The sequence below is a fragment of the Neolamprologus multifasciatus genome, chromosome 4 (genome assembly GCF_963576455.1).
Source record: "Neolamprologus multifasciatus chromosome 4, fNeoMul1.2, whole genome shotgun sequence".
NCBI classification, from domain to species: domain Eukaryota; kingdom Metazoa; phylum Chordata; class Actinopteri; order Cichliformes; family Cichlidae; genus Neolamprologus; species Neolamprologus multifasciatus.
In genome coordinates, this window is record NC_140442.1 from 17,718,438 (window position 1) to 17,730,791 (window position 12,354).

At 36.1% G+C, this 12,354-nt stretch overlaps 1 protein-coding gene and 1 long non-coding RNA gene across 2 annotated transcripts; one reads left to right on the top strand and one right to left on the bottom strand.

Annotated features, from left to right (window-relative positions):
* Window positions 1-14: 14 nt before the first annotated feature.
* LOC146520231 (interferon-induced protein 44-like) lies at window positions 15-3,564 on the bottom strand. Its single transcript, XM_085157586.1, has 5 exons — window positions 3,555-3,564; window positions 3,142-3,172; window positions 2,224-2,425; window positions 1,773-2,134; window positions 15-1,373 (listed from the first exon to the last, which is right to left on the bottom strand). The coding sequence occupies exons 1-5, from the start codon at window positions 3,562-3,564 to the stop codon at window positions 1,187-1,189; spliced, it is 792 nt and encodes a 263-aa protein (XP_085013712.1). The 3' UTR covers window positions 15-1,186.
* A 6,250-nt stretch (window positions 3,565-9,814) lies between these two features.
* Window positions 9,815-11,444, top strand: LOC146520232 (uncharacterized). Its single transcript, XR_014873797.1, has 2 exons — window positions 9,815-10,492; window positions 10,869-11,444. It is a non-coding gene; the product is annotated as an uncharacterized LOC146520232 (long non-coding RNA).
* Window positions 11,445-12,354: the final 910 nt, after the last annotated feature.

Genomic DNA, 12,354 nt, shown 5'->3' on the forward strand with positions numbered 1-12,354 from the left:
TTTGTTTGACTGCGGTTTGACTGTGTGATTAAGTGTCTGTCTGACACATAACACACACGATTAATGAATAAACAAACAGATTAACTAATTAACTGATTTTCAATTTTGCACTTTTGTTTGAAGGTATGTTAAATTTTTTAATTAACTTGTGAGGAAAGGGCTAGGGTTACAAAGCCAAGGAATTTTCATTTTGATTATTTGTTTTTTGTTGTTCTTCATGTAGTTCTTCAGCTTCTGACATAATTTTTTAAATGTTTATCCCCATGTCATCAACAAGCTTCTGGAATAATTCTGCTAATTTGACCAGAATTGGCAGAGTTGAGATAAACGTGTTCGTTTCTAAAAGGTTGGCTTAGGTTGGAGCTTTGGGAAGAACATTCCAGAAGTTTAATGTCAGCCTGCTTTATCCATGGCTTGTGTCTGGGATCAATGTCCTTTTGGAAGATCCAAGTTTCAACTGTTGATTTGAGGTGAAGTTGAGGTTGTCTTCCTTCTTTGTTAATCAATCTACTTTGTCTTCAATCTACAATGTATCACTACCACAGGCAGCACAGAGCCTGAGCATGATGCTACCACTGCTGTGTTTGACAAACACTGTGGTAAACTTGTCCATGTGGGCAGCTGCAAATTTAAGTCGAGCTTGCAGTTGTCAGTTTTGGAGCAGGGGCTTCTTTCTTGGTCACAAGAAACAAGTTGGAAACACAATAACTCTATTCACACAATTTGAAAGCTTTTTTTTTTTTAATCTGAGTTTTTAAGTTAGTAAAAAAATACAAAAGAAGTGGAAACCGTAGGGGCAAAACAGACACAGATAAAAACAATTAAGACAATCACACTGGGGAGGAAGTAAAATCAAGCAGAAGACACTGGTGACTTGTATATGCTATGGGAAAAAACATGACGAGGTCAAACACACAATACAGACTGAAAACAATACAGTTTGTGGTGTGATGTGTATGACAGGAAAGGCACTGTAGACTAATGTATTATTAAAAGTTTGTGCATCAAGTCAGTGAGATGGGAAAAGAGTTGCTACATATTAATGAACTTTAGCCTATTTGAAGCCAGGAAAGAAAGCTGGCAAAAATGCAGACTGTGAAAATTAACAGACAGGCTAGGTATAAAACGTGCGACTGAATAAATATTCAGTCTGATGTTTAAATGAAATGTTTCATTTTCTCATGTCTCAGTCATTCAAGTGGCTGAGGTAGTCTTCTCCAAAGACAATCATCTGTTTCAGTGCACACAGGATGTGAGCATCAGTGGCATCATTTGTATTGATTTCTGAACTGTAGTTCTTCACAAGAAAGATGCTGTTCACTGGGAGGCCCAGAAACTGGCTAAATTTGTAGACCTGAGTGACTCTGAGGACTCTGCTCTAAAGAAGGAATTCCTGGCCTGCTGATGGACCCATAATGAACATGTGGCATAATTATAGCAGGGTTTTTTTAGTGAATGTAGAAAATGGTAGTTTTACGGGTTTTAGAATTGTTTTATTTAGTTTTGGTAGATTGACAACATTTTATTACGTACATTTTAAGGGTGTTTTTATTTGTGCTCCCTGGCATAGTAATAAACTGTTTCTGATCAGACCTGCTTCATCTCTGTGCCCTGGGTATCTGACTCGCTTGCTCCCCATTGTATTTTAAAGAATCTTTCTTTTTAGCAGGACATTCTGGCGCGACTGCTTTAGTGTCCCCATGTTTTACACCATTACTCAACTCTGAACTCCCACAGCTTATTTTTAGGATATTAACTTTTATCTTGTAGGCATATGAAATGATTTGTAAACATATATTCCCCTACTATATCCCATACATTTGAAATGAAAACATTGTAACACCAAAATGTAAATGCAAACACGATTCAGTGATTTGCAAATCTTATGAACCCATATAAGAGAACCCCCCCCCCCCCCCCAAAAAAAAACAAATAAACAAAACCAAAAAACTAGACATATGAAGCAAAGCCAAAGGTCAAAAGATTCTACCTCGTAACCATCTTTCACATGTCCTCGTAGGGCAAGCTTAATGTCTTCCACATGAACGCCTTTGATACTTTCCATGCCCATGATGTCATTGAAAACAAATGAGTAATAACCTTCATTGACTTTGGAGAATTTGTATGTTTTGTACTGAAAACAGAAGATGGAGTTCATAAGTCTTTGTTTAAAGCAGCTACAGTCATTATTTGACAGTAAAAAAATGATAGATAGATACAAACCTTCTTGGTGAATGACTCTGCTGTGAGGTGTTGATCTGTTGGAGCTCGATTAGTAACTCTGCCTTGTAAAACACTGTCAACAGAGTTGATGAAAGTAGATTTCCCCTCACCAGTTGGCCCAATAAGCAGAATTCTGAGATGGGTAGCTTCATGATTTCGAGGACTGTACGATTTCAGAAAATCCAGCGTATCCTGGTTATTCCTGCAAACAATCAACCAAACAGACACTGAAACTTTACAAATAATTTGTTTTTGTTTTTAGAAATAAAAAGGTATCACTTTGTAATTTTTCTAAAAATTTAGCATAAATAATATTTCTTGAACTTTAGCCAAAACCTTCTTTTAGGCCATACCAGTTTTGTGTTTTACCAACAAAAACTGAGCTATCATGAACAGGATAAACAACACCAAATATTATGTCAGTGATCTGGGGCATGTACTGTAGGTTTGGATCCCCCCCTAATCAGTAACACCTTTGTTTAGAAACTGTATTGTGTCTTTACTTATATTTGTCTAATATTTACATTTATTTGATAATCTGAAACTACATTCTTTTTCAGCTAGTGAACAAGAATGTAGTTTATATAACTCTGTTGTCAAAGGAGCTTGCAAAGAAAAGCGTCTGGACTTCTTTAAGTTGCTTGAAGACGTTTCACCTCTCATCCGAGAAGCTTCTTCAGTTCTAAGGTCAAATGGTGGAGAGTCCCAGATTTAAACCTAGTGGGAGTTTCCCCCCACAGAGGGACAAAAGGACCCCCTGATGATCCTCTAATCGCCTGAGCCAAGGTGTGAAACTGGGTGTGGGTCCCAATCAGCCAGGGTTTCGGGTGAGCTCATTGTGAAACCTGGCCCCACCTTATCATGCGAGTTAAGGAGCACAACGAAGGCAAAACAATAATATATGTTTATCATACTCACTTTGGCAAAGGCCTCCATGACTGACTAAATACTGAAGAGGAAAATCACATATGTTAACATAATGGGAAGATAAGAACATAAACAAATAGTGTCACAATGCAAAATGTGAAAATTTATTAAGTGTTATATTAACATCATTATCATTTAATAAAATTTGAGTTGGTGGAGCATCTATTGCTAATATTGTTACTGTTTTTTTGATGTTCACCTTAATTACTTGGTTAGGTTGAAGAATAAAAGTTCTTTAAAAATGTTTCACATATAAGGATTTCACAGTTTTCAGTGTTTATTGTAAAAATTAAAAAAAAAAACCAATCAAAATTGTTTTTAATTTTTTTTTTTACTTTGGATCAATGAAGCGATCATACATTTTGCTCTGAGACTAGTGTGACATGTAACAGGCCAGGACTTACCTCCGCCCATATCTGTAAAACAAGACAATTATATGAAAAGGTCAGTAAACTGAAATAAAAAAAAAGATCAAAATAGATATGATTTGCAATTCAGAGTCTTTCATCGTCCCTTCATCCTCACTATATGTGTTTGAGTCCATTCCAAGATTCAGAATCATTAAATTGAGTCTCATAAACAAATATTTTATTGACAGTAAAACAGAAAATATAACAGATATTTAAACTAAAATATTTTACTATTTCATGAAAAATATTAGTAATTAGTATAAATATAAGTTATAAGTATATTTATGCAAACTAATAAAAATATTAATTTAATAGTTAATTGTGAATATGATGACAGCAACATGCTACAAAAAAACTTTGGAGGTGAGCAACAAAATGCTGGAAAAGTAAATGGTGCTAACAAGAAGCAGCCAGAGGAACATTTTGCAGCTAAATAGGTTAATTAACAACAGCTCAGTGACATGACTGGGTATAAAACGAGCATCTTAGATAGGCAGAGTTTGTTAGAAATAAAGATGGGCAGAAATTCATCAATCTACAAACATTATGCAAATTATGGAACAATTTCAGCAGCATTGGGTGTTCAGGATCAGGCTGCACTGCATTAAAAACAGGCATGATTCTGTCATTGAAACTGCAGGGGCTCAGGAACACTGCAGAAATTACCTTCTGTGTATACAGCTTGACATGCTATCCAAGCAGATTAAAGCTCTATCATGTAAATAAGAAGCTATATGTGAATATAATCCAGAATAATCACCGTCTTCTCAATTTAGATTTGCTTAGTCAAAGTTGAAAACTTCTATGTGTTCAAATGATTTGAAATGTAAGCTAAAGACGAGAAAGCCATCTGGCGTTTTATCAGTGAAGATCTTGCATATTTCATTAAGACAATGTTAAACTATTTTCTATTCTACTTTATATTTTCCAGTCAAGTCTCGGTGCTCAACTACATGCAGTTCAGACCTTTCACCAACCGAAAGCATTTGGTGCATCAAACCTCTCCTCTATAAAGGTCCAGCAGCTGTTAAAAGAGGAGAGGACGCTACACAGAGGTAAACATCCCTATGTCAAAATCCAGTATGAAAACAATAGAACGGAAGGCGTGTGTGCATAGTGGAAAGTAGATATGCTCCAGGATAAGTTAGGGGAACTCACACGTTTTATCAGAGTTACTTTTTAACACACACACACAAACACACACACACACACACACACGCTCTGAGAGCAGAATAAGCAAGGCTGTGATTGTAACTAACTATACAGTGAACTAATTGTCTTTCTTGTTGGTATTGTAACTGAATTTGAGTCAAAGCAGTATAATTGAAAAGGTCTTACCTTCTCCGACGTGGTTCTGGACACAATGACTGCAATGCTGACACATGAGGCTATTCTGTTAGTTTCCTTACTGCTTTCACTTTCATATTCATCTATTTTTTTTCAAGTAAGTCATGTGACTTTAAAGAAGCAGTTTTCTTGTTCACATTACTTATTGAATTACTGACATGCAGGTTAAGTAAATGAATCACACAGGGTTAGTTTACTCAGATTTTAAGTTTGTTCATTCTTGTATTTAGTCTTGTTCCCAGTTCCTAGTTATTTTATAGCTTTCTTCTCGCAGTATTCCATCCTCTGGTGTCACATTTACTGTATTTCATTCATTCATGTCTGTGTTTTCCCTCTTTAGCTGTTACACTTTCTGTTTTACTTTAACCTCCTATGACCCGAACTCTTCCACGGCATGCATTTTTAATTTCTCTTTGATATTTGGGCTGATTGGGGCCCAATGAATGTAAAAACAAAGAATTACCAGATTTTTTTTTACCTTATTTTTGTTTTTAAGAAAAATCAGAGCCATATATGAGGATATTCGTGTAAAATTTTGATAGAACAGTAGCAGTATAATGTCCTCGTAAGTGGATATCAGGCCCTTGTAGAGCAAAATCGAATATTTTGGTCTAAATAACCCAAAATGAGATGTCCACATATGTGGATGCCAGGTCCTAGGAGCTTAAGAGTTAGTTTTTGTTGTGTTTTGCTTTTAGTTTTGCTTTTCTTGTCTTCTGTGATGTAGTTCCTCTGTTAGCCAGAGGAAGGAAAGGACTCCTCTTTCTCTACCTGCCCTTCTATGCGTATATATAGTAATCTTTTCCCCTTCCCCTTTGTCAGAGTGTCTGTTATGCTGTTACTTGAAGCACTTTCAGAATGTGACAAATATTATTTAAAGGTAGATCTTTTTCAAAAACCTTCTCAAACTGCAGATTTGGAGTTTAGGTCTGTTATTTGTACAACTTTACAGGCTATAGTAATCCCTAGTACTACATAGTATTAACATAGGGATATCCTGCCATGGACTGTATTATTGTTACTTCTTTGTCTAATAATGTCTAATATCCTTTGTCCACTATATCCTCTCTCCCTGCTCTGCACATGTCCAAATTGTCTCAAGGTTTGCCTAATAATAATTTGGTCTCCAAACTGCTCAATCTGGGCTATCCCTCTGATGTACTAATTTCGAATGTTGTCAATTTTAGACACTTACTCACTTACCCCCACTGAAATGTCTACCCATCTTTAACTCTGCCAATTTCAGCTCTGACTTCAGTCTTTTTGTCAGTTCCACAGTTCTGAAACCATACATCACAGCAGATCTCACTACCATTTTGCAAACCTCCTCTTTCACTAGTGGTGCTATCCTTCTGCCACAAATCATCCCTGAAACTCATCTCAGTTAATATCTTTAAGCCATACCAATATCCTAAAGGCATGAACTATAATTTCCTGCTTCTAAATTCAGATAAAAGTGAGGTTATTGTACCCTAAAAATCTCCGAAACATGGTGTCTAATCAGATACTTGCTCTAGATAGCATTACCATGGCCTCCATTAACACTATTAGGAATCCTGGAGTCATTTTCACCAGAACGTGTCCTTCAATGTGCATATTAAAAAAAATGTGTAGGTCTGCTTTCTTGCATTTGCACAATATTTTGGTTTAGGCACCGTGTTTAAAACCCGCTTTCATTGCCGTGCACATAAGTGTTTTGTTTTTTTTTTTAAATAAAGCTCTGACTTGAATTATGAGTCTGTGGTCTGGGAGCGAGTCCTGTAACTCTCTGTCTGCAAAATACAGGACATAATGACCAATGTTGGGTAATTAATGATATAGTTACTTCTTCAAAAAAGTAACTGAGTTTTGCAAACAAAGTTTTTTTGCAGCTGTTTACCTAAAAATGCAGCCAAGGCGTTTTTAAAATAAACATTTCAAACTATTTACAGAACATTCAGCTGTTCTGCATCAAATCTGATGCCACACAAATTATTTGTGCCACTCCAAAAATAATTTCTGTCCACTATGAGATGAAGGAGAACAACAGCCTGATACCTGCAGGCCTGACAACAGGAGATGTTTCACTGCTGTAACACCTGTAACATTCAGCAGTCGCCTCATTGTTCTGACACACACAACAAAACTATTGACTACACTACACACTAACTACACAAGATTTGCGCTAAACGTCGCAAATCTCTCACATCTCAAAACACCGCCGTCACTCCTAAAACTTCCCCCTTCCTAAACAACAAATGCCATGTTTTGATTGGTCGACATGGTACTTTTTTCGACCAATAGGAAAGGGTGGGGATTTTTTGGTTTCGTTTTTGCTCACAGGCTTTCGAGCGTTTTCCTTATAAAACGCAGTTTTTACCGTTTCTTCCCGCAGTAAATATAAACAATGATAGTATACAGGAAGAAAACCAAACATTGCAGATATTTTTCATCATAACTCTGGTTTTACGTGGCCTATTTACACAATTTAAAAACTGGTATAAAGTCCACACTTTTTCCGTCAGTTGATTGTTGATCCAGAAAATCTAATGTACGCAAACGCGCGTTGCAACTTCTTATCTGGTGTGCCTCTTTTATTTGAGAGCGAATGCGCACCTGCGGACCATTTATGTGCACATGTCAGCAGTCCTGTGCTCTGTGAACTAACATATTGTCCTCCAATTTTTTTTTGCCTGTCCCGTTTGGTTCTTTTGCCATCAGAATTATTGTCTAAATGCGAAGAAAGATGCCCAACGGATTTACTTTACCAAATTGACCATCCCAGCCTTGCCGCAATGGTCTATTTGATTCACCTTTTATTGTTTATTTTATTTATTTATTTATTTTCACTTGCTAGATACGGGACAGACTTGAATGAGGAAAAGAAAAGGGAGAAAGGAAGAGGGGGGGAAACAGCGGAGAAGAGGGACGGGGATAAAGGGCAAAAAAACAAAAAACAACTAAATAAGCAGACAAAAAAATACATATATCAATCACCTGGATCACCTTTTGAGAAAGAAAAAAGAAAACAAGCAGAAGAAAAAAAAGAGCAACATAATAAACAACATCATGATGATATATGGGAATATAACAAAATACTAAAAATAGATCAGCTGAAACACTCAGTTTATTAAAAACCAGGTTGAAGACTCACTTATTCTCAGCTGCATTTAGATAAAGCACCAAATCCGCACTTAAGCTTAAATTTCAAAACTTACATTTTAACTACTGATTTTATCTACTGTTCTGATTTTATCTGTTTTGATTTTTGATTTTATATATTGTTTTGTTTGTTTGTTTGTTTGTTTTAATCAATTTTAAATCATGCTTTTTATTCGTTTTTGTTTCTAATGTTTCTGTAAAGCACTTTAAATCACCTTGTTGTTGAATTGTGCTATACAAATAAACTTGCCTTGCCTAAATATTAAACATTATTGTGCAGCACGTAGGATCGACAGCACACAGTGTGCTTTGAGGTAGGAGCCAAAAAGGGTGTAGTTTGTGTGTGTGTGAGCACCGGTGTGTACACCTGTGAGCATGGATGTGCTTGTTTAAGAAGGACTTTATCAAAGAATTGTCTGATTTTATGGCCCAAAATTTTCAGAAGTCTGACAGTCTTTTGTGATTTTAATATTCATGTCTGGTATGAGTCTAAACCTCTGGTCAAGTACTTTCTAAATGTTATAGACTGTGTTAACCTGACCCAGTGGGTCACTGGCTCCACTCATGAAAAATGACACAAACTGGACTTGGTGCTATCTCGGGGGTTTGATGCGTGCATTAAAGAAATATCTGACTTATGTAATTTCTCTGATCATTTTCCTGAGCTGCTCACTTTAATATTGCAGTGCGTTGTGGAAAAGCCGTTCACTCCAGTGCATAAAAGACGAGCACTTAATGCTTTAACAGCACCTCAATTTCTTGATTCTGGAATAATTAACTTTGTTAATTATCTTCTAAAGTCTGCTAAAAATACAATTGATATGATTGGGCCTTTTATCCAGAGATTAATTAACATTTCCCTCCACTTGCATCGATGTAGCACTGACTCAGGAGATGTTCTGCCTCGTTGAACCTAATTCAGATCCAGAATTACAGTCAGAGATCACAACTTGTGCCACTAGTGTGACACACAACACGTTTAGCAGCACACGTTTTGAACAGCTGATTACCTACAGTACTCTTTTGAAGGCTGTTTCTCTGCTGAAACACACTGCAAAGTCCTTCAGCCAGGAGTCTCACACCAATCATGGCTGCATAAGGGAAAGATGTATCTCAGTGAAGACATACTTAATCAGGCTGAAGCTGCATACCGTATTACTGAATGGAGTGTGCAGTTGTTGTGAACTCATGTTGTTCCATGATTTATGTAATTACACTGCGATGTTGTTGTTTATTTCTTTATTGTTTTCTTTAACTTTTATCAGTGTCTGTTTACAGTTTCACAACAAAGGTCCTGGAAACTATCTCAACCGATGCTCCTGTCTCAGATATTTTTAGCTCGCTGTTTAGGCCATGTGTTCTTTATAGTACATGGTGAGAGCAGTAGATTTCTGTCATGAGTTCACGTGAATTTAAGTTTATTTTGTCTGTAAAAATGGTTAAAAATATATTTAAATAAAATGTTAAAAATATTTAACAAGGTAATATTGCTTAAAAATGTCTATAATGTATGACCATAAAATAAAGTTTTGGTTATAGATGGTTTGTGATCTTCATATAAACTTTATTTAATGGAGCCTGTAAAGTTCACTTGAGAGCATGGCCAGGGATATTGTGGGTCAGAAAAGCATGGATACACCAAACAGACATGCAGCCATAAAATAACCTCATTCTGCATGTTAACATGTGCAATTCCAAGAGTCCTTGTTCATATTTTGTTTAATATTTATACAACTTTACAAGGTCAAAGAGATCCATTTTCAGTGACTTCATCTGACTTTATCATGTTGGTGTTTATTGATTTATACTAGCATGAGAGGCTTTGAAAGGACTGAGAGATTTCTGTTTTAAACTTTTACATTTTATTTTTGTTTAGTTTTTGTGTCTGAAGGAAAGATTAAAATAAATCTTCAATGACATCAGTATGATGCATGGCCATTGCTTCATTGGCTCATTGTAAATTTCTTGTTGAACTTGGGATCATTGTCGTGTTTCATGATTCAAGCCGCACAAGCTTTAGCTGTTGGGTTGCTACCCCCAAGTGCGCTGTGGAGGTATTACAGGTGGAGCTAGAGGCCCATCTCAGCATAAAAAAAGACTTTCAGCATATTTGCTGTGGTCTAATTACAGGATACATTTACATCTATACATGTTATGGGTCTTAAAATTAACTAAGAATCTTTGTTTAAAATATCTCCACAGGAGGAGATGATTGGCTTATTCTGAAAGAAAATCATGTACAGTGTAGACGGTGCTGTGCTCGCCAGTCAGAAGACAAAACAAGACTTGTAAAAATGAAAGTATGTGAACGTATTTCCCATATTTGTAGCTTGCAACACGGTGACAGTCATTAGTTCCACTTTATGGTCTCAAAAGTTGTCGTTCCTATTTAGTTAGACAGGCACATACAACAGGAAAACGTTAATTGGGTCCAAGTTTTCTAGGTAAGGATTATTTTTTATACTATCAACAAAATGCTTCAACTAAAAGTAAAACTAAAGTGTGCATTCTTCTGCATTCATAAATGCAATCAAGGATGGATGATCATTGTGACACTATGGGAACTGAATATTTTTAGCATGCTAAAACTGTATTACAAGCATAATAAATTGAATATATTTTTCAAAAACACATTTTCCTGTTATTTAATTTTTTAATCAATAAAAATACATTAGTGAATTGTATTTCTCCAGTTCGATTAATATAGCAATGAAAGCATTGGTGCAGGTCTAATACAAATACAAAAGATTTTGGGCAAAGAGTGTTTTGTTCTAAATGTTTTAATGCATATGTATGGATGTACTATTGTGCTTTTTTTAGCAATGGGAGGACAAAAGTCTCGACCTGTAAACACTCCAACGAGTAAGATAAAACATAACACAATAAAGTCAAACAGATCAGAAAAAATTACATATTTTTAAGAAATGCTTTCTTAAAAAATATTTTCTGTTTTCTTTGTCAACTCTGTGCAATTTTTCAGCTTTAAGTGAAGGAGGAAAATACAGTGGAAGTGAGTGTTTGATCCTAAATGGGCTTTTTGTTGCCACGTAAATGTTGTAAATTAATTACTTGCAAAAATCGGTTGCTGTCAGCTGAATTTCCCATTCTCATTGGTGTTCATAGCACAGTCTCACCACTGTATCTGCACCACTATCAGTTTCACTTTCTTGACTTTAACTTCATAAATATTCTTCTTTGAACAGTGGCAAAACCAATGATCTCCAGAGCATAAATAATTACCAGCCTCATAACTCTGAGCTCCAGCACCTCAGAATTCTTCTTCATGGACCCGTTGGTGCTGGCAAGTCCAGCTTCATCAACTCAGTTGACGCTCTTTTACAAGGCAGAATGACCACTCGAGCTTTGGCAGATGCAGCTTTTGGAGCAAGCTTCACTCAAGAAGTACATTTTAATTTGATTATGTTTAGTCAAGCTCAAGTATTTCGTGCAATTTGTTAAACAAAAGTCACGCAACTTTTTACAAAACTAGTGAACTGAAACTAAACGGTTATAAAGCTGCACGTAGAACCAAGCTCACTTGCCTTTCCACGGCAGCACAGTAAAGATTAGCACTACAGATATCTTAGCAATGGGAGGACAAAAGTCTCGACCTGTAAACACTCCAACGAGTAAGATAACGAGTAAGTGGTCTGCTCTTGCGAGACAGACCCTTTTTTTGGCTTCCTGAGTCTGAAGTTCAGTTTCACTTTACTTTTCTCCATAGTTGTTCTCACAGATATCAGCCTTATACTAAACCAGAAACCAGTTTTGTAGTCTTCAGTGATTAGGTAACCCTGTTATCAGAATAGTTAAAACCTTCTATTTTACAGTACAGAACTTTCAAAATCCAAAAAGGAGGACCAGGAACATTTTATCCTTTTGCCTTTATCATGGGCCTTGAGAAGGACACAGGAGTTAAGGTGGAAGACATCATACTGGCCATGAAGGGGCACGTGAAGGATGGTACAAGGTATCATGAAGTTTAAGGCATTTTTGCAGACACTATTAAATGGTGTATACAATGACACTATTTTATTATGCCTTTAAATAACACAGTTCATGTGTGTGATCGATGCCAACAACGTAAAACATCTGAGTGATGATATGATAAAACAAATGAGGGATATAAGACCCAAGCTTGGCTATAGGATAAACTCATATTGAAATAAATAAGCTGATAAATATCACCTCAGCTCTGATCTGAGTATTTACAGGAATTCCTCAAATGGCAGTTCTCACCAAAATTGATGAAGCTTGTCCAGAAGTCAAAGAAAATATAAGAAATGTGTATAAGAGCTCCTACTTG

What these genes read in the sequence shown, in the direction of transcription:
- LOC146520231 (XM_085157586.1), bottom strand. An exon ending in CAGAGTCATTCACCAAGAAG is followed by an intron (nt 2,135 to 2,223) that starts GTTTGTATCTAT and finishes TTCTGTTTTCAG; the next exon opens with TACAAAACATACAAATTCTC. An exon ending in GTTTACAAATCATTTCATAT is followed by an intron (nt 1,374 to 1,772) that starts GCCTACAAGATA and finishes TCTTTAGAGCAG; the next exon opens with AGTCCTCAGAGTCACTCAGG.